The following is a 22,402-nucleotide window of genomic DNA, read 5'->3' on the forward strand; positions in this document are numbered from 1 at the left end:
TTTTTTTCTGCTTATGTGGTGCTGAGGAATTGAACCCAGGGCCTCATGCATGCAAGGCAAGCACTCTACCACTGAGCCACCTTCCCAGCCCCTGGTGATCATTCTTATTCGTTGAATCATTAAGGTTTGATACTGAATAAAGTGTATGACATGCATGAGTCTGATTTGATAAGTCCTTTATTTAAGATAATGCATAGCAAAATTATTTTGTACTTTTTGTTGGTTATGGGACTTGAACTCAGTTCCTGAGCACTTTTGGTCAAGACTAGTGCTTTTACCATGTGGACCCAGAGCACTACTTCTGGTTTTCTGGTGGTTCATTGGAGATAATGAGTCTCATGGTCTTTCCTACCTGGGTAGGCTTTGACATCCTCAGATCTCAGTCTCCTGAGTAGCTATGATTACAGGTGTGAGCCACCAGCACCCAGCTCAACTTTTTAATTTTTTTGGTGGTAGTAGGATTTGAATGCTGGGCCTGTAGTTGCTAGGCAGTCACTCAACCTCCAGCCTATTTTGTATTTAACTCAGAAATATTCCTATCTTAAAGTTCTATCAAGACAGCTGGGTGCCGGTGGCTCACGCCTGTAATCCTAGCTACTCAGAAGGCTGAGATCTGAGGATCTCGGTTCAAAGCCAGACCAGGCAGGAAAGTCCATGAGATTCTTATCTCCAATAAACCACTAGAAAAATGGAAGTGGCGCTGTGGCTCAAGTGGTAGAGTGCTCACCTTGAGGTGAAGAGCACAGGGACAGCACCCAGGCCAAGTTAAGCCCCATGACCCACCAAAAAAAAAAGTCCTATCAAGACAATTTCACAAATGTACTTTGGATATAATAATTTGATATTATAAGGGTTTAATTATATAACCAAGACAAGCTGATAAAAGGGACATACATGCATTTATTTGAAATTTTATTATATAAATTTTCATTTCTTTTAAAGATTACAAAACCTGTTCTATGACAGGGATACAAGCAATATTGTTCCAGGATTATTCATGGATACATCTAAAAGAGCTTACATTACACATTAATAGTATGATTTGAAAACTTCCCAGATTAGACTCTTAAGTGAAACAATTGAAAGTATTCAGTGATATTTGATCCTTTACAAGCATTTCATAATTACGGCGGCAGTGCCAAGCATCTGATGCGATTTAACCACCAACAGAAGGTACAATACAGAACTTGAGATATGGTACCTTGGGCTTCTGGCATGCCTTACTAGAGAGACACTAGTATAAAGTAAGATCATATATAATAGTAGAAAAATATTTGTGATTTTTTTAAAAACTGCTTAAGTAGACACCCACCCCATTCCCACCCATGGCCAAAAATGCAAAATAATTACATCCCTTAGGTGTATATCTTCCCTTTTATTTAGGGCAAGAATTAAGATAAACTAATACGTGTATATAATTTTAAGAGTTACAAGTCATCACCCATGATTATTAAGGATGCTAATAAATGGCAATACACTGAAGCCTTTTAAGTTAAAAAAAACACAAAGCTTTAGATGGTAAACTACACTTACAGGAACACAAACCAAACTCTCTTATCCTTATGCCCTTGCCTTGTATTTAAGTTTTATTTTAAATACTTGTGGAAAAACCCAGTATACAGTTCATTCAGTTCTAAAGCAATAATAGGAGTAAAGATGTTCATTTCTATTAGATATTGAACTAATCTACTTAGAGAGGACTATTGTAGTGGCTCTCTTCATATACATTACATATACTGTACTCAAACGGCATGTGCTCTAAAGACAATTTCTCGAGGCTTGCACCTGTGGACTTAAATCTCTAAATTTTCCTTTCCACTAATCTCTATTCAAAATGTCATATACTTTGCTAGTTGCTCTGGGATAAGTCATGGACATTTAAACAGCTTATCATGCAGTTCAATGTTATATGGCAAAACAATGAGGAAAGTGCCTTAAGAGGTAGGAAGTAAGCTCTCATCCCAACCCTTGGTATGCCCCATTATAAACAGTTACAAGACTGGAATCAAAGTGGTAAATTTGAGACCGATAATAATATCAGACTTAAAAAAATACCCCCCCCCAATTGACTTAGTTACTAGCATTACTTGAGAACAATTCAGTCACATTGGAACCAGTTACAAGTCACTTGAACACACAATACAGCAGTGTCAAAAATACACAAAGCACACTGTAGATACAAACTCTTCTTGGCCATCCGTATCTGGGTATTATCATTGTGTAGATTCTTCACTGGAAAAAGTGGTTAAGTGTGGCTTTGTAGAATACCACAGTCTCAAGAAAGTGAATTCATTCCTTCATTAATTGGTCTCCACCAATGGCCACTTGGGGAGACTGGCAAAATGTAAGCAACCTGGCGCTGAAGAGAGGACTGTTTTCATTGTTGAAATAAAAAAAATTAAGTCAACTTCTCTGTGAATTAAATAAGGCTGAAAGCATATATCCAGTTTAGTCCCAGGGCATCAGACCTTACAGAGGGACAGATCTCTGGGACTAGACTGGAACCTCCTGGCTTAAGCACCAAGATTCAGCCAAGGAATCTATATTTGTGAATCATAGACAAAGATCTTTTCTGACCCTTTATATTCCTGAGCTATCTAATACCTTTCTAAGTCTCACATGGGCAACACTACCATAAGATATAATTGACTTGTAGAATATAGTAAAGCAAGTCGAAAAATTGTAGGTCAATTATAAAGGGCAAGGAGTAGAGGCTATTAAAACATGTTAGGATACGTGTTGTTGGCTTTCCATATTAAGTAGGCACATCTACACCAAAGCTTCCAAATCTTGAATGCTGTTCTGCCAATTTTTTATCCCAGGCAAGGCCTACCCTACTTCCTTTCCTACCCAATGTTCTGCCTTCTCTTGAAGCCTTTGCATTCACCACCCTCTGTTCAAAGGTCTCCTATACAGTACAAGGCACAGCTAGCTATATGCCCATTTTCCTTGATGTTCTCTGTCCCCAACAATTCACTTTTAAAGATGAGAAGTGGTTGATCTGAAGTTGTTCTTTGGAGTGTGCTGCACATTATATGGAAACTGACATGCACAATCTCTATTTGCCCTCCAAACATGCACAAGTGACTCTTCCCACACTCCATCCTCATGGCATCTCAACTTCAGGCCTTGCAAAAGGATTATATCTTTATACTGCAGAGTTTGCTTGTGAATAAACACATCCATGCCACAAATCTGTTAAAGTCAAGGGTCTAATGAACTTAGTATCTTTATAAACCAGAAGGAGCTGAAAGAATTCACAAAAAGTGAAAATAAAAAAGGATAGAAAAAAACTTACCTTAGTATCATCACTCGAAAAGAAAGATACAAAACACATGGTCATGCATTCAGCAATGTCAAATACAATCCTATCATTTTGAGTATTAAACTGTATTATAAACTAAGAGTAAAGAGTGTAAAAGAGTCCTGATGGTTTAGTTCCTTCTTTCACAGTGAAGTATCTTTAAGACTGGACTGACAACTCCTGGGAGAAGTCCCAGAAACTGACAGCAACTGGTGAAGAGCAAAAGACTTCAGGCGCTTCAATACCACAAGTATAGAGGCCTGCAAGAATTGCAATCTGGGTAATTGATGGAGTGGGTAATCCAACACACACACTATACTCAGGGCACATTGCTGGTCATGACTTCCCAAAGGTAAACACCAAAACTGCTGCTAGAATCATTTATGTTCACAAGCTGCTTTTTAGGCAGAAGGCCTTCAGTTTTGTGAATACAACTTGCTTTTCTCCATTAAAAACGGCAGCTTGACTAGACAAAGAAGGCAATTATTCTGAAAAGAAATAAACTTGGCATCATAAGACAGTAGAGAACTGCCCCAAGAAATCTAAGGTTTTTTGAATTGAGCTACAGTCAGGTGGTGATATGAAGGAAAGGCAGCAATGGTGTAATGAGGAAAAAGGAACTTAATGGGAAGAAGTTGGGGATTCAATTTCAGTCTCAGCTTCTTTACATACAATATGGGAAATTTGGGGAAATTTACAGGAAGTTAAGTGTTTACTTATAGTTCTAAAAGACTGGTGGACAATACAGCTAAGCAATTATGGAATAGCATACCTGGCAAAGTCTCAAAATATATCTATTTTCTGCTCAGAGTTATATTAACGTTTAAAAAGTGACAAGAATTTGGGATTACTATGGTTTGAAACACAGAGGAGGAAAAGACAAAATGCTCTCTTTTCTGGCAATGGAAAACAGCTTTTACTAGTTAGCATTCATGTAATCAAGCACTTTAAAAACTTTTTGCTAGATCTTCGGATGTCCTTTCTCCTATTCACTTTTACTGTATTTGACATAGAATTACATTTGATTTCTATGCAATAACCATTTTGTGTTACTTGGGCAAAGGAATATCATGGATTTTCTCTTTAATAGCATAAAGGAGAAATTAAGGAATGACACAGTGGCTTCCATAACATTTGGTTTGGTATGCTTAGGGGAAGGTTTAAAGCTTCTGGCAGGAGAAGATTTCTGATGTGTAATACCTGAGTACATATCTATTTGGACACTCTTCGCCCATATGTTTTTCACATTATATGTTGATATGTGCTAAATAGCCTGGCAAATTTAGGGGTACTAATGGGTACAGAAATTTATTTGTTCAAATAATATAAAATTGTGGAAAATAACAAATTGTATGTAAATAATGAATGCTGCAACAGATCCAGGGGCAATTATGAAAAATGATCATCTCTGCAATCAAGGGAAATATATGGCTCTAAATCAGGAGGGATTCAGAAAACAGTAAATATGGAACATTCACTTGGCCTACCTTGGCTATAATTTCAGGTTAGAAGAGATAACTGTTTTATCAAGAATGTTTTATTCCCTACTATAAGAAAATTTAAATCCAACTTCATATAGAGGCCTGTGGCCTTTATTACATTCAAATTAGTGTTTAATATAGAATATCTATTTAAACATAAAATTTTCAATAGGAATTCAATTAGTAGTTGTAAATTTCCCTTCACCAATCTCTTGACGATGATTTTTAAAGGTCTTTGATGTATATTGGTGAAATCCCAAAGGAAAAGCTGAATATTAAGTATGGATACTATGTAAAATTAAAAGTGCAAGGGTATTTCCCTAATTAAGGAAAAAAGGACCAGAAGGAGTTGCAAAGTATATGGAATCACTTCACAGGTGTATTCTTGATTTCATGCCACACACATATGACAACTTTCTATACCATAATAGCTCTCTAAGTTAGTCTGACAGAACACCTGATTTTAAGAAACAAACAAATGAACAAACCAGTGAAACAGACACAGGGAAAGATATATACATTTTGAAATATTACATTCAACAGCTGTTCCACAATCTGGCCATGTTTAGGGCTGTCCAACAATACTGTTAATCCAAGTGAACTAGTTAACCAGATTTAATAGTCATTGATTAATAATAGATTCCAAGTTAAACAAGGCATGTATACATTAAAGAAAGCAGTACAGAAATGTACTGTATATGAACTGTTTACAAAAACATACAAAATGTTGGATGGCACAAGGGATACAGTGCTAATATAAATGGACTGTTTAAGCTAAGTGCTTAACATAAACTGTCCATCCCTATAACTAACAAAGAATATTTAAGGGACATGAAATATTTCCTATAAAAATAATGCTATATGGTGTAGAGTACTTTATTCAGTGTATTTTAGGTGGTATTCATATGTTCATTATTTTTCTAGTTGATTCAGTGATTATACCTCCATCATGTTTCCATATTCATTTCATCCGAAGCTCCAGGAAAATCTAACTTGCTAACAATCATTTAAAGCGAGAAGAGACGAAAGCAGGAGCAGCAGCAGGAGCAGCAGCATTATGGGTACCAGCTGGGACAGTGTGTGCTTGCAGGTGTCTCTCAGATATGTGCTACCTGTCGCCAGAACTTGTGCTATCAGCTTACATCATGGTACCAAATATCTCACTGAGGTCACTTCACAGGGCTGTTGAGGTGATTTTTTTAATACCTCTCCGCTGAGCAAGAGTAGAGCGGCCTACTGGTTCCAAAACTGGTGACTGATTACGGTTTAAAGCAGAATATGTAGCTGCCATGGCACCCTGACAAAAAGGAAAGAAAGGTAAAATGACATGTTTGCAAACGGGAAATCAAGGTGTATTCAGACAATTTTTCATGTGCAAATATATCTAGAGGTTATTAGTCTCATAATGAAAATGGCCACATTGGTTAAGCTCAGATTTCACTAAAACACAGGTCAATGTGGGAGGGTGAAATTGTGCATGAGAGGACAGGGATGGGCTCAAAATAAGTGGTCCTCACTTTCCTTGGGGATCTTTAACTTGTCTTGGCAATTTTTTTTTTTTTGGTCAGTCTTGAAGCCTAAACTCTGGGCCTGGGCACTGTCTCTCAGCTCTTCAGCTCAAGGCTAGCGTTCTACCACTTGAGCCACAGTGCCACTTCCGGCTTTTTCTGTTTATGTGGTCCTGAGGAATCAAACCCAGGGCCGCATGCATGCAAGGCAAGCACTCTACCACTAAGCCACCTTCCCAGCCCTTCCAATGTTTTAATATGAGAGGTGTTGCAGGGTAAGCTCTTTCAGTTAGAAAATCAATAAGCTCGACTGTCCTCACTGACAATGAATATCTACTTATGGAGACTGACAAAAATTTAAAAGTTACCCTAAATTAATTCCATTACCGATCTTTTGGCATGCTTTGACCTTTTCTATTGTAAGTTATCTATGTAAGAGAAGTTCATACTTGAAGTGGATTCAGGATGAAAAGGGAAAGGCTTCTGAGTCTCAGCTGGCCCTGTCTATACTAGAGGACATGTGGAAAACAGTGACTGTGAAGTGCTCACCTTTACTAGATGTGGAGCATCCTGTCTGTTTAATTGGTATTGTGGTAGTTGGTCCCAGTGGACAATCCAAGGATGTCTGAGCACAAGAGCAGCAGTCAGTCTTTGATGAGGGTCTACATGAAGCATCTTTGACACTAGGTCCTGTCAGGTAAAGGGAATAAAACAAGCTTAATCTTTGTTTTAATTTCTACTTGATGCTGGTAAGCACTGTTCTTTAGCTTGTGCGTGTGTGCAAGTGCGCACATACAGCTTCTGTGGCTTGAACTCAGGGGCTGGGCACTGTTCTTGAGTCTCTTTTCCTCAAGGCTAGTGCTCTATCATTAGGTCCACAGTTCCACTTCTGGCTGTTTGGTAGTTAATTACAATTAAGGGTCTCACAAACTTTCCTGACTAGGCTGGCTTTGAACCATCATCCTCAGATCTCAGCCTCCTGAGTAGTTAGGATTATAGTTGTGAGCCACCAGTGCTTGGCTCTTCTTTAGCTTTTATAATATTTTCCCCCCTTTGGTTTGATAAATGTAATAATTTAGGGAAAATATTCCTCCCTCAATGACAAAGGGTTACCTTATCATATTTCTCTTTTTTTATTAGTGTTTATTAATTGTACAAAGAGTTTCATTGTGGCATTTTCAAACATGCATACAATGTAGTTTCATCAAAATCGACCCTCCTATTACTCTTTCTTAGCCTCTTTCCACATTTAAAAACAATTTTAATGGGTTTCATTATTGGACCCATATATAGGCTTATGAAGCACTTAAATGACTACATTTTATCTATCTTTAAGTACTCTAGCTCTTGATTCATCTCAGATTTTATGGAATTTCCTATAAATTTGGAGGCCTGAATACTCAAATACTTGAGACTTTTATTGTACTACGAGTAATACTGAAAAACAGAATATAAATATCCACTAAAGGAATTTATTAAGAGGGCTTTAAGTGCCCCCAAAAGATTGTACTTTTACATTTTTTTCTACTTCAAAAGCAACTAATGGCATTAAAAGTAAATCCAAAAACATAGACAATGAACAAAGATGAAGAACATCCACAATCCTGTTCTTCTAGACATAATACCATTATTAGTGCCTAGCTATCTGAATACCTTCTTACTTTGCAGAATATAAATTCACACCATAGTTATACAGTTTTAGACATTTCAAAGTGATAATGTTAATTGTGATCTATAAAGCTTAGAGAAGAACTCTTGCTTTATGAAGCTTTCCTTCAGTGAGGGAGAAACAAATAATTACAGAGCAGTAAGTTTTTGTTTTGTTTTTGGTCTGGGGCAGTACTGGGGTTTGACTTTAGGGCCTTGAACTTGCTGGGGAAGTGCTCTACCACTGAGCTATATTTTTAGCCTTTTGTTGTGCTGGGTATTTTTGAGATAGAGTCTTGCTTTCTGCCTACGTATGTGCCTGGACTGAGACCCACTTATTTTAGGCTTTCTGTTGTAAATAGAATGACAGGTGTGTGCCATTATGAATAGTTTCTTCCATTGAAATGGAGTCTTGAGGACTTTTATGTCCAGGTTGGCTTAGAGCTATGAGACTTCTTTTCTCAGCCTCCCAAGTAACTAATATTATAGCTGGCACTGTGGTCTAGCTACTTAGGAGGCTGAGGCAGGAGAATCATTTGAACCCAAGAGTTCCAGTGATTCACCTAGGCAACATATTGAGATTCTGTCTCAAAAATAACAACTGAGGGCTGGGAAGGTGGCTCAGTGGTAGAGCGCTTGCCTTGCATGCATGAAGCCCTGGGTTCGATTCCTCAGCACCACATAAACAAAAAGAAAAAAAGCCAGAAGTGGTGCTGTGGCTCAAGTGGTAGAGTGCTAGCCTTGAGCTGAAGAGCTGAGGAACAGCGCCCAGGCCCAGAGTTCAGGCCCTACGACCGGAAAAACAACAACAACAACAACAAAAAAAACGAACTGAAAACATGAAAAGGGTGAAAAAAGAAACAAGTGAAAAAAATTAAGGATCTTCTCTATCAAATTCTGAAAGTAAGCCAAATTGCTTAAAATAAATAAAATTGCAAAACTGCCAGAGGAAAACAAAACAAGTAGTGTGTACCTGTAATGCCCGATGTGGCTGGAGGCATAAGAAGGAGGGTTATAGTCTGAGGCCAGTGCTAGGTAAAAAAAATGTAAGACTTCATTCATAAATAACTAAAGCAAAAAGGATAAAGGACATAGTTCCAGTGACTGCCTAGCTAGTGAGGGCCCTTTGTTTAAACTGAAAAAAAATTGCTCATGGAGTACAAAAAAGGAAAATCTGACCACTGTACTGCTTAATGTATTTTTTTAAAATTTACATGATACTTAGAGTAAGTTCACAATTATGGACATAAGACACAAACTTTCCATAATAAGCTTCATTTTGTACTCTTTCCCCTCTGCTATTCTTTTTTTTTTTTTTTTGGGTCCAGTCGTGGGGCCTGAACTCTGGGCCTGGGCACTGTACCTCAGCTCTTCAGCTCAAGGCTAGCACTCTACCTCTTGAGCCACAGCGCCACTTCCGGCTTTTTTTCCTGCTTATGTGGTGCTGAGGAATCGAACCCAGGGTCTCATGCATGCAAGGCAAGCACTCTACCACTGAGCCATCTTCCCAGCCCAACCCTCTGCTATTCTTATGTTACCATTATTCCCTATCTGCACCGGATCAACTACAATCTTTAGCTTTCCCATTGACCTGGCAAAGTCTTTTGTTGCTTCTGGAAAGCTTTCCCTAAAATCCTTCAAATGGAGCCTCATCTGATCTTCTTTAGCACAAAAGGTACACACCTGGCACTGTACTCTGCATTTTTTGGCTATCTCTCAAGATAAAAGCATAATCTGATCAGGAATTCTACCTTGGTCACAACTTTTATTTTCAGGGCTTTCCTTTATTAAGTATATATAAGTGCTCGATTAAGGGAATCAGAAAGGAAATAGGTACCAGAATTTTATTGCTAGAAAAAGGTGAAGACTAGTATTTCACTTTATTTCATTTTATTTTGTGCCAGGATTGAATTCAGGGTCTCATGCATGCTAGCTAAATAAATATATGCTATACCATTCAGTTATACTTTAGTCTAACATCTGTTTTTGTTGGTCATGGGGCTTGAACTCTGGGCCTGGGCACTGTCCCTCAGTTCTTTAGCTCAAGGGAAGCTCTCTATTATTTGAGCCACAGAGCCACTTCCAATTTCTGGTGGTTTACTGGAGATAAAAGTCTCATGGACTTTCCTGCCAGGCCTGGCTTTGAACATTGATCCTCAGATCTCAGCCTCCTGAGTAGCTAGGATTATAGGCATGAACCACTGGTGCCTGGCAAGCGCTCTATCACTTTAACCACAGCTCTACTTACAGCTTTTTGTTAGTTAATTGGAGATACAAATCTCATGAAGTTCATTACCTGGGCTGGCTTTGAACTGTCATCCTAACATCTCAGCCTCCTGAGTACCTAGGATTACAGGCCTGAGCCATTAGCACTGACTCCTATATAGGTTTTGGATGTGCTGCTAACTTATATAATTTGAATCTCCAAGAAAAATCAACGAGACTGTTGATCAATGTTTCTTTATCTCCTCTATGTTTTTCTTGTTTTATTTTATTTTTATTTATTTATTTATTTTTGGTCCGGTCATGGAGCCTGAACTCTGGGCCTGGGCATTGTCTCTCAGCTCTTCAGCTCAAGGCTAGCACTCTACCACTTGAGCCACAGTGCCATTTCCGGCTTTTTTTTCTGCTTATGTGGTGCTGAGGAATCGAACCCAGGGCCTCATGCATGCAAGGCAAGCGCTCTACCACTGATCCACCTTCCCAGCCCCATGTTTTTCTTGTTTTAAAGAAGAAAAGTTCATTCGTTTTTTAAAAGAATTTTCTATGAATAAAGTACAAATAGAGCAGTGGTGTAAAGCAGATCAGTGCTATTCTGGGGATAGTAGATCTAGGACTTTTCAAATGACTTTATGCATCATCATGCTCATAAGAAATAACTTTAAGGGCAAACCAGTATCTTCTGGAAAAGAAACAAAGGAAATAGTCCATTTTGGAGTTCAAGTTACTTGGTAACATAATTTTAACATACTTCTTTATAAGCTAAATTTGCTGATGGTGTATCTGCTTATCATGGATTATGACAAATTAGTCTTAGAATGTTGTCATAGGACCTAGGGATGTAGTTCAGTGGTACAGCACTTGTCTAGCATTCACAAGGTCCTTGGTTCTATCCCCAGCACTGCAAGGAAACAAAATTGAAAAGAAAGCTTGTAATAGGGCTGGGTGTAGCTCAGTGAGTAGTAGACTGCAGGCTTGGCATGCAAGGCTCTGGATTCAATCACCAGTACTAAAAATAAAATAAGCTTATAACAGGAAGCCACACTTACTTTTGCTGTATCTGAAACTGAATTCCAGTAACCGCCACTGAGTGAGAATTTCCCACTCCCTATCCGTGCCAGTATTTCCTCTGGTGTATCATCAGGACCATTTGCAAAGGGAGTGTAACTGAATTACAATAAAATTAAAACATGAACAAAATGTTGTTAGCTAGTAATCTGTACAATTAGTTGAAGTTTCCAAAAGTACTGTAATTCAGCTAATACAATATCAATAAAAATCAAAGCCCTATAAGCCACAGTATAAGTTACAAAACATTGTAATTTATTGTTAACACATTACAGAAAAAAAGTACTAAAAATAGTGCTTGGGCACAAGAACAAAAAAGTTATTCTTTACCACCCCCCCCCCAGTCGTGGGGCTTGAACTCTGGGCCTGGGCGCTGTCCTTCAGCTCTTCAGCTCAAGGCTAGTACTTTTCCACTTGAGCCATAGCACCACTTCCAGTTTTCTGGAGATAAGAGTCTCACGGACTGTGGGCTGGCTTTGAACCATGATCCTCAGATCTCAGCCTCCTGAGTAGCTAGGATTACAGGCGTGAGCCACTGACACCCAGCTAAGTTATTCTTAAATTAAGTAACAAAATTAACAAAAAAGTTTTTAGACCTTGAGATATAGCTATGAATATGATGCTCTTACATTACAATATTGCATGTACTACATAGCATGAGAAAATATGAAAAGAGATATTATAATATCGGGATTAAAAAATCCCTACATAATTTAGCCAAAATGTTGATGAAATAAATGCTTCCAATATATAACACATACTTACCCGGTGAGCATTGTATACAGGAGGACACCAAGACTCCATATATCACAAGCAGCATCATAGCCTTGTCGTTTTAAAACCTAGGAAATTGAAGGAGCATTATTACCATACTACTATCTTCTGTATGTATAAGCTGTGAACTTATATTTTTCATAGATGTATATAAGAAAAACTTCACCAGAACATGATTAAAATGAGACAATTTATCAATCCTATCTTAGGACATGCTACTAATGACAATTCATATATAGAAATTTGTTTTGGTTATATGAATGAAGATTTGGTTTTAACTTAATACACAGAAGAATATAGAATAAACTAAAGGTAAGTTTCTTATTTTAATAAATATTGTATGGGCTATTGAAGTGTGATTTTTTTTTTTTGCTGGTCCTAGACTTGAACTCATTGCCTGGGCACTGTCTCTGAACCTCTTTGTGCTCAAGGCAAGAACTCTACCATTTGAGCCACAGCGCCACTTCTGGCTTTTCCTGTTTATGTGGCACTGAGGAATTGAACCCAGGGCTTCATGCATGCTAGGCAAGGTTCTACATTAAGCCACATTCCCAGCCTGATTATGGTTCTTCGAAAAACCAATTTCCTTAAGAAATTAGAATCTAGCAGAGGATATCATATAAACAATGAACAATTCAACATGTTAAGTATCAAATCAAAATCATATATGAAATAATATAGGTATAAAGAGGAAGTAATCTATTCTTTCTCTTTTCCTTTTGCAGAACTGGAGATCCTACTCAGGGTCTCTGGCAAACTAGGCAGGTTCTCCACCATTAAGTTAGATCCTCTAGCCTCAATTTAATGTTTTTTTTAATTTAGAGAGTAAATTTTGATTTCTCTCAATTTATTCTTTTTATGCATATGCTGGTACAGTGGCTTGAACTCGGCGCTTGGCTTTTATAGTTCATGTTTGGTGCTTTGCCACTTGAGTCATATCCCCAGTCCTGCTTTTTTGTTGACTACTTGGAGATAAATAAAATCTTTGACATTCTTTGCAGGCTGGCTTTGAACTATGGTCCCCAGATCTCAGCCTCCTGTAGCTAGGATTAGAGACACGAGCCACTTGAGTCCTACCCTAAATGATTAGTATTGTTATGTTTTTGTCAGATGCAGGGCTTAAATTCAGGGTCTGGGCTCTGTCCCTGGGCTCTTTTGCCTAAGGCTAGAACTCTACCACTTTGAGCCACAGCCCCACTTTGGTTTTCTGGTGGTTAACTGGTGGTAAGAGTCTCACAGACTTTCTTGCCCGGACTGGCTTTGAACCATGATCCTCAGATCTCAGCCTCCTGAGTAGCTAGGATTACAGGCATGAGCCACCAACACCTGGATCTAAATTAATTTTGGTATGGGTAGAGAGGAAAAGCTACAGGGTTAGGCAGTTTATTTTGAACAAATAAGAACTTTTTAATTTTAAATTATCTTTATGGAGTTGTACATATGGATTTCAGTTCAACATGCTAGTAAAACTTGGAAGGGAAAGAGGTGGGGAAGGGCAGAGTGTAGAAACAAGTTGGCAGAGCAGTTTAAGAGATAGGCAAGGAGTTAAGAATGGTCAGACCTTAAAGTAGGCTATACTAGCGAGATTAAAGTACTTTTATAATGTCTTATCAAGGAACTTTAGCCTTTTTCAAGTTTTTTTTTTTTGGGGTCCGGTCGTGGGGCCTCAACTCTGGACCTGGGCGCTGTCCCTCAGCTCTTCAGCTCAAGGCTAGCACTCTACCACTTGAGCCACAGCGCCACTTCCGGCTTTTTTTTCTGCTTATGTGGTGCTGAGGAATCGAACCCAGGGCCTCATGCATGCAAGGCAAGCGCTCTACCACTGAGCCACCTTCCCAGCCAAATTTTAGACTTTTTAAAGTAGGCAATCAGCTGTCATTGAAGCATTAAATAGGGAAACAGGGGTTGACATTTTATCTTAATTATTTGCTCAGTACCACTTCAAATAAACAATTACTAACTAGTCTATATTAAACCCAGCAAACAGGATCTTAGATACATGAAAATACTGCAGGCAAACTGCCTCACAATTACCTCTGGTGCAACAAAATTTGCAGTGTAACAAGGAGTCATGAGAAGACCATTTTCTGCTCTCAGCTGTTTTGCAAACCCAAAGTCACAAATTCGAATAGACTCTGGATTACCAGATTCATCGACATAAAGAATGTTGCTAGGTTTCAAATCTCTGTGAACCACCTAATTGAAATACAAATTAAAGAGTCACATTAACAATTCATTTACTTACTGAAAATTCTTTTTTCACAAGTGTTTAACAAGATGATTAATGCCGACCTTTAGATTACTGTAACACTGTAAAATATTGGTACAAAAATACAAGCTTCTCTCTAACATAGATCTAGAAAGGTCAAGGAGAAAGAGAAAGAAGGAAGTGTACTTACCTACTCCTCCTATCCAATTGGGAAATTGGGCTAAGGTAAATGCAAATAATAATATCTATGTTCAATTATTCACTCATTTCACAGTATTTATTGTCTATCATGCTCCTTGGTATGCTATAAGGAAGCATAGTCAATGTGGTAGAAAGAATCTGTGAGATCCTAGCCATTTCATACTAGGAACTTTCATGGTAGCAGAAAAGGCAGAGAACAGATATCACAGCAGATGGGTCATAGGGGTAAGGTTATTACATTTATTTATTTTTGTGATACTGGGGTTTGAACTCAGGATCTGTGTTTGCCAGTCATTCTACCACTTGGGCTATGATGCCAGCCTGTACTGCTTTTTGAATAGGGTCTCACTTTTTGTTGCATTGGCATGGACCTCTTATTTTACTTCCGTATAGCTGGGATGAAAAGCTGTAAATCACCACACACAATTTTTTTGTTGGTTGAGATAGAAGAGGGATGGCTTTCAAACTTTTTTCTGGGCTGGCCTCAAACCAGAGTCCTCCCAATCTGTCTCACAAGTAGCTAGGATTACAGATGTGAGGCACTGTGCCCAGTTGGGAAGTTGCTTTAGAAAGCATGGGAAGGGAGGATTTTTTTTTTTTGGGTCTGGTCGTGGGGCCTGAACTCTGGGCCTGGGCGCTGTCCCTCAGCTCTTCAGCTCAAGGCTAGTGCTCTACCACTTGAGCCATAGCGCCACTTCCGGCTTTTTTCTTTTTGCTTATGTGGTGCTGAAGAATCAAACCCAGGGCCTCAGGCGTGCAAGGCAAGCGCTCTACCACTGAGCCACCTTCCCAGCCCCCAGGGAAGGGAGGATTTTTGAGAATGGCACCTACGACTTCAAAAACGGAATAAGCCATGGAAACAGTGGATGGAAGAAGATTGTTCTAAACAGAAGGAATAATGTGCACAACACATTACAATCATGATAAATATACTGTACTTTTTTTGTCAGTTGTAGGGCTTGAACTCAGGGCCTGGGCAGTGTTCTTGAGCATTTGTGCTCAAGGCTGGTACTCTACTATTTGAACCACAGTTCCACTTCCACTTTTCTGATGGTTAACTGGAGGTAAGTATCTCAGGACCTTTCCTGTGTGGGCTGGCTTTGAACCATGATCCTCAGATCTCAGCCTCCTGAGTAGCTAGGATTATAGGCATGAGCCACCAGTGCCTGGCTAGATGGTAGTTTTTGTGATACTGGGGTTTGAACTCAGGGCCTGTGCTTAGTAGGTAGGCATTATTATTTGAGCCATGCCAAGCCCTTTTTTGCTTTAGTTATTTTTCAGGCAGAGGCCTGGCATTTTTTTGCTTGGGGAGGTTTTTAGATCAAATTTCTCCCATCTACAGCCTACTGTATAGGTCCTGGTGTTTAAACTCTGGGCCTGGGGGCTGTCTCTCAGCACTTCAGCTCAAGGCTAGCGCTCTTCTACTTGAGTCACAGTGCCACTTCCAGCTTTTTTCTTTTTTCTTATGTGGTGCTGAAGAATCGAACCCAGGGCCTCATGCATGCAAGGCAAGCGCTCTACCACTGAGCCTCCTTCCCAGCCCGAAAATGAACTTCTTAAAAACTAATTTTTGAGCTGGGTGTGGTAGCACAGGCCTGTAATCCTAACACATGAAAAATGAAGACAAAAGGTTTTGAGTCCAAGGCTGGCCAGCCTGGGAGGGGTGTGCGTGTGCGTGTGTGTGCGCGTGCATGTGTGCGTGTGTGTGTGTAATGAGACTGTCTCAAAAAAACGATAATCTTTTGTATCATGTTATATACTGTAAGTATATACCATTTGTATTTTCAATTAAAACTGTAAAAATATAATTTAAACGTAAAAAAGTCAAAGCAACATTTATCTTAGCTTTCTTTTTCTTTTCACTCCTCTGGTATTCTCCATAGACTTCCATACTTTTAAAATAATTTTTGACATTTACTAAAGATCTGTAATCCAGAAGAAATGAAAGAATCCACCAACCACAAGCCAGCTGACTACTTGCTTGGCTACAAACTGGGTAGACCTGGCTCTGCTTCTGTTTTTTTTTTTTGGGGGGGGGTCTGGTCATGGGGCCTGAACTCTGGGCCTGGGCGCTGTCCCTCAGCTCATCAGCTCAAGGCTAGCATTCTACCACTTGAGCCACAGCGCCACTTCCGGCTTTTTTCTTTTTGCTTATGTGGTGCTGAGGAATCGAACCCAGGGCCTCTTGCATGCAAGGTAAGCGCTCTACCACTGAGCCACCTTCCCAGCCCCCCTGGCTCTGCTTCTAACTTGAAGTAGGCCTCATTTCCAATGATATAGAGTGGCTTAGCTATGTTTTTCTTTTTTTTTAAGTGATAATTTTTTTATTATTGTGAACATACTGTACAGAGGGGTTACAATTACATGGGCAGGATAATGAGTACATTTCTTATCAAGCATTGTAGACTCCTCCTTTGTTTCCCCTTCCTATCCCATCCTCTTCCCTCCCCCGCCCCAACCCATGAGACTCTTATTGCCAATTAACCACCAGAAAACTGGAAATGGAACTGTGTCTTAAAGTGGTAGAGTACTAGCCCAGGGACAGCACCTAGGCCCCAAGTTCAAGCCCCACAACCTAAACAACACACACACACACAGAGGATGGATAAGTTTTATCCAGTCTGAAGTCACAGGTATGTTCCCATAATTTTGCCCTTCTGTCTATGTCCTATCCCATAAAACTAAAAAAAGAAAGCCATATCTATCCTAGACTCAAGTAAATCCTTTTTTTTTCTTTTTGCTTATGTGGTGCTGAGGAATCGAACCCAGGGCCTCATGCATTCAAGGTAAGCGCTCTACCACTGAGCCACCTTCCCAGCCCCTTAGCTATGTTTTTCAACTCAGAAGATCTCACCTACTTTTTCTTGGAAAGCATACGAATTTAATATAAATAAGCCATAATTTCAAAGTAGCATTTAAACTTTAACGGGAAAAGTTTATGTATAGGAAGACCAGTAAGAAAAGGAGTCTGACAGTATTGTTTATTATATATAGATAGTAACTTACACATTTGCAATTTATTCCAAGTATTAAGAAAGATGTGTGTACATATAGGAGAGTGCAAATATGGTATAAAGACTTACCCCTTGTGCATGAAGATATTCAACAGTTTTGGTTATAGTAAACAGGACAGCACTGGCCTCTCGTTCAGAGAAAAATTTCTGTCTAAGAATTTTGTCCAGCAATTCACCTCCTTTCATAAGTTCTGTTACTACATACACATATTTCCCATCATCATATACCTATAAAATTCAATATCAAAACATAAAAACAATGATTTGAGGCTTTATTAGTGCTCTCAAGTAAAGTTTAACACACTAAGGAGAATTGAGGTATCATATATTCAAAAACTTTTCCTTGTCACAGCCAATAGAGAATATGAAACTTGGAAACAAAACTTAGTGACAGTCCAGGAGACTCTTATCTTCAATTAACCATCAAAAAAAGCTGGAAATAGAGCTGTGACTCAAAGTGATAGAGTGTTAGCCTTGAGCACAAAAGCACAGAGACAGCATTCAGGCCCTGAGTTCAAGCCCCAGGATAGGCACAAAAAAGAGAAGAAAAATTACAGAAAACTCACTAGAATTTTGGATTTTGACTTGAGGAAATTTTGAATTGAAATATCAGACCCTTTTTTTGAGGGGCTGGTCATGGGGCTTGGACTCAGGGCCTGAGCACTGTCCCTGAGCTCTTTCACTTAAGGATAGTACTTTTCTACTTTAAGCCATAGCACCAATTCTGGCCTTTTCTGTTTATGTGGTACTGAGTAATCAAACCCAGGACTTCAGGGGTAGGAAGGTGGCTCACTGGTAGAGTGTTTGCCTTGCATGCATGAGGTCCTGGGTTTGATTCCTCAGCACCACATAAGTAGAAAAAGCTGGAAGTGGTGCTATAGCTACAGCACTAGTCTTGAGCTGAAGGGACAGCACCCAGGCCCAGAGTTCAGGCCCTATGACTGACAAAAAGAAAAACCAAAACCAAAAAACCCCAGGGCTTCATGCATTCCAAGCAAACACTCTACCATGGAGCCATCTTCCCAGCCACCAGACATTTTTATTTTCCTCTCACCATAGTTACTAGAAACCTTTATTTAGTTCCACAAGAGGTTCAAGGTACTATACAGGTGCCAGAGGCACTAAATATGGAGAAAAATGAAGTATGTACTTTCAAAATTGTTTAGTATAGAGAAACAAACATATAAATAAGAGCAAAACAGTACTGGAGATGTTATAACACGAGTGTGAGAAAAATCTTAGTGACTGTGGAATTGGAAATGAAGGAAGGAACAAAGATGTAAAAAAAAATAGTGACAGCTTAGAAAGCTTCCAAGACTAGGCTAGAACAAAATATTTTCTAGATTTCCTTTTGAATTTTTTGGATGAGTTCTTGGGCATTATGCTAATTAAAAATCACTTAAGTTAAATAGCTTCACATTTTATTGTGGCTAAAATTATTCATCTAACAAGCAGTGAAAAAATAATCTGAGGAAAGTATAAGAGTTTAGACAATACCCAGACATGTCCTTAATGCCTGTGTAATCATCAGTAGCAAAAGAAGACTGAATGCTCCTACAGAGTGCATAAGAAGTGTGCTCAATATTCTATACCATGAGTGGAACGCATGAAAAATACCATACTAGGAGGCAGGCACTTGGAGGGCTGGGGAGAATGAACCTTAGGCAGAAAAGCAACATGGGCTAGGAGCATTAGCGCATTCTTTGTGGAAGATAGTTTGGGGAGCCTATAGAAAGACTAATCAATCCTGAATATTAATGAATATTAATATTAGTCATTTGTGCATATGTTCAAGTGAGATACTAAATTAACATTAAAATATCTTCTATTCATTTTTACTTTTTAACATATTGGCTTACATGAAAAACTTATTAATGTAAAAATAGAAAGCTAACTATATAAATGTATTATAAAAGAAATTTATGTCATGTATGTTGTTCTCAAATCTACTTTGTTAACTTCTATACTGAGATCTTTGTCTACCTTGATATTTGAAAATATCTTCAAAAAAATCTTTGTTAAAAGTCTACTTACATCCTTTAGAGTAATAATGTTTGGATGCTGTCCATAACGAAGAAGGATTTCAATTTCTTCTGTTGGATCTCTCTTGCTTTTATCAATAATCTAAAAGGCAAATATTTATCATAACATCTCATGAACAAACTTTAAATTTTTAGACACATAACACAGGTATCATCTTCTGTAAATATTCTACATATAAGCCACTTATCAGCCAGGTTTATTCAACTACTTGGTCAGTCTGTTTAATTATTCTAATCCATGAATCACATTACCAGCATGTCTCTTCAATATATATTTGTGCATGTTTAGTACTTAATTAAAATTTCAAGTGCTCTAGAAAACATAATGAAAATAGAGTTATCATATCTTTTCTCCCATATGTGAACACCTTAAGTATCTATAGTACCACTGACATTTGTTTATTGAATTAACTTTACTTAAACGTACATTAATGGAGTCAGATGCTTATGTCTGTAATCTTAGCTACTCAGGAGACTGAGATTTGAGGACTGAGGTTCAAAGCCAGCCTAGGGAGAAAAGGCTATGAGACTTTTATCTCTAACTAGTAAAAAGCTGGAAGTAGATGTATTAGCTCAAGTGGTAGAGTGCTAACCAGCCTTGGGTGAAAAAGCTAAAGGACAGTATCTAGGGTCCTGAGTTTAAGCCCTAGGATTGTCAGGTGTGTGCATGTGCAGACACACACACAAATTTTGTCAAAGAGAAGATTGTAGTTTTTTGAAATAGCTCCAGGCTGTCTTCTAACTTGTTAGGAGGCTTGCTTTAGCCTCCGGAGTAGCTGGAATTATAGTCATGTACCATTGCCCATGCTTCTTTCTTAGAAGAGTATAATTTTTAATTGGTACTGATATGCATGAATAAAACTGCTAGGACTGGATTTTAAATCTAAAAATATTTACCTTCACTGCAAACTCCATGTTTGTAGCTTTATGTATACATCTCTTGCAAACAGAGTATGAGCCAACTCCAATATCTTCTTTTACTTCATATCCATCAGTAAACTGAATACTGTTCCTGTGCAACTGCTACAAATAAAATTATAAATTGATGAAAGAGTACTGTAATGCCTTTAGTGTATTTCATAATAGGGGAACATTACTCAGCATGCACTGATGATATTAAACATAAATAGACTAGAGTAATCTAAACAAAATAAATTATAAGTACAATAGTATAAAATAAAAACAAAAACTGCTTCTTTATAGCACTTATTCTTCTACAAGTGTATATTTATAGCAAGAAATAAACAGTTTATGTTAACGGCGAGAAAGAATATGTACAAAAGAGAAACCAGAGATACTTGATAAGGGGCCTGCATTCTTGTTTGTGATTTAACGCTTTTGGCTCCCTAAATCAGCTATAGGTTATCTGAAGCATCATTGCAAATGAAGAGAAGATTGAAACCTGTGTTGTAGAAGAAAAAGATTTGCAAGTGATACTAGTTGTCATTTTGGTCTTTTAGTAGCCACACACCACTTTCTTTACCTTCAAGTTATTGCTTTATGCAAATTCTATTAAAGAAGCTATTTATGCATTAGGAACTAATTACATATGATAGATGAAGAATAGCAAATTACTGTTTTCATAAAAAGGCTTGTGTGCTGAGTAACTGAACCCAGGGCCTCATGCATGCAAGGCAAGTACTCTACCACTGAAGCCACCTTCCCAGCCCCCTGAAAGGGATTTCTAAGAGTAATGCTCACAGTGATATAAAATGTATGTCAAGCTGCTCACTGAAAGCCAGCATATAAAATCTAATCTTATTATTCATAGAGTAAAATATATCTACGACATTTCAAATGTAAAATTATCAAGACATCCACTCACCTGAACAATTGAATGTACACCAACTGTCTGCATAGCTTGGCTTTCATCATCTGAGGTAATAGCAACAAAACTAAACCCTCGGAAAAGCTGATGTGCATTAGCACTAGGTGGAATGCCTGGTGAATCTGCAAAGAATGAAATTATTTATTTTGGAGGTCTTATTTATTCTGGAGGTCTTTTCGGGCCACTATACATCTCTTACTTACACATATATCCTCTTACAGGATACCTCACTGAGGTATTACTTCATATCTGTACTGATCGCCTTTTGCTATCATCACCTTCTCAATGTAGAAAAGTTATTTTAGCACCATCTATTGATCTTCCTGAAGTGATGGAAATTTTCTTACCTATGATGTTCAATATGGTAGCTAGTAGTCACATATAGCTACTTAGCATTTGAAATGTACCTAGTGTGGTTTAGAAAGTAAATTTTAATGAAGTTAAATTTGATTAGCTACATGTAGCTACTGGCTACCATACTGGACAGTGCAGCCCTATATGGTAACTTATCAATGCTACATGTAAAGATTCTTGTATAGAATTATTGAGCAATTTATGTATAGATTGCTGGGTGAACATATGTCAGTCCATAATCTTCAAATGGACTTTTTCATCTTTCAGAATTTTATGAAGAACATTAATGTAAGAATTTTTTTTGTTGTTAGTGTTTGTTTTTTTTTTTTTTCTTTTTAGAGGATGCAAAAGGCAGGCACAGAAAGGGAGGGAGGAACGGTGAACAAATGCATTCATACTATTCAGTCTATACTATGTGTAAAATGAACTATGTAATTTGTGGGCAGGGATGGGAGGGGGAAACTGATGAAAAATGAAGGAAGAGATGACATTGCTCATGAAATGGTAACCCTTCTGTATAACACCTTAATAATAATAATAAATTATATTTAAAAATTAAAAAAAATCTTTTGACCCGTTAAGTCCTCTTCACAGGGATACTTTTGATATATGAAACTATAAAATAAAAACTGAAGCAGGACGCTGGTGGCTCATGCCTGTAATCCTAGCTACTCAGGAAGCTGAGATCTGAGGATCATGGTTCAAAGCCAGCCCAGGCAGGAAAGTCCGAGATTCTTTTTTTTTTTTTTTTG

General features: G+C 38.2%; 2 protein-coding genes across 2 annotated transcripts in view; both read right to left on the reverse strand.

Annotated features, from left to right (window-relative positions):
• Eif1ax (eukaryotic translation initiation factor 1A, X-linked) overlaps positions 1 to 5,841 on the reverse strand; it is a 28,190-nt gene extending 22,349 nt beyond the window's left edge. Inside the window, exon 1 of the mRNA XM_013026458.1 lies at positions 5,787 to 5,841. Within this exon, the coding sequence (XP_012881912.1) occupies positions 5,787 to 5,841 (55 nt within the window). The remainder of the gene's footprint in view (positions 1 to 5,786) is intronic.
• Rps6ka3 (ribosomal protein S6 kinase, 90kDa, polypeptide 3) overlaps positions 883 to 22,402 on the reverse strand; it is a 98,708-nt gene continuing 77,188 nt past the window's right edge. Inside the window, exons 12-20 of the mRNA XM_013026459.1 lie at positions 21,294 to 21,418; positions 20,366 to 20,491; positions 19,461 to 19,550; positions 17,496 to 17,654; positions 14,037 to 14,198; positions 11,994 to 12,070; positions 11,210 to 11,327; positions 6,843 to 6,983; positions 883 to 6,082 (exon numbers count right to left, since the gene is read on the reverse strand). Coding sequence (XP_012881913.1) covers positions 5,960 to 6,082; positions 6,843 to 6,983; positions 11,210 to 11,327; positions 11,994 to 12,070; positions 14,037 to 14,198; positions 17,496 to 17,654; positions 19,461 to 19,550; positions 20,366 to 20,491; positions 21,294 to 21,418 — 1,121 coding nt within the window. The 3' untranslated portion in view covers positions 883 to 5,959. The remainder of the gene's footprint in view (positions 6,083 to 6,842; positions 6,984 to 11,209; positions 11,328 to 11,993; positions 12,071 to 14,036; positions 14,199 to 17,495; positions 17,655 to 19,460; positions 19,551 to 20,365; positions 20,492 to 21,293; positions 21,419 to 22,402) is intronic.

Source organism: Dipodomys ordii, unplaced genomic scaffold, assembly GCF_000151885.1.
Source record: "Dipodomys ordii isolate 6190 unplaced genomic scaffold, Dord_2.0 Scaffold94, whole genome shotgun sequence".
NCBI classification, from domain to species: domain Eukaryota; kingdom Metazoa; phylum Chordata; class Mammalia; order Rodentia; family Heteromyidae; genus Dipodomys; species Dipodomys ordii.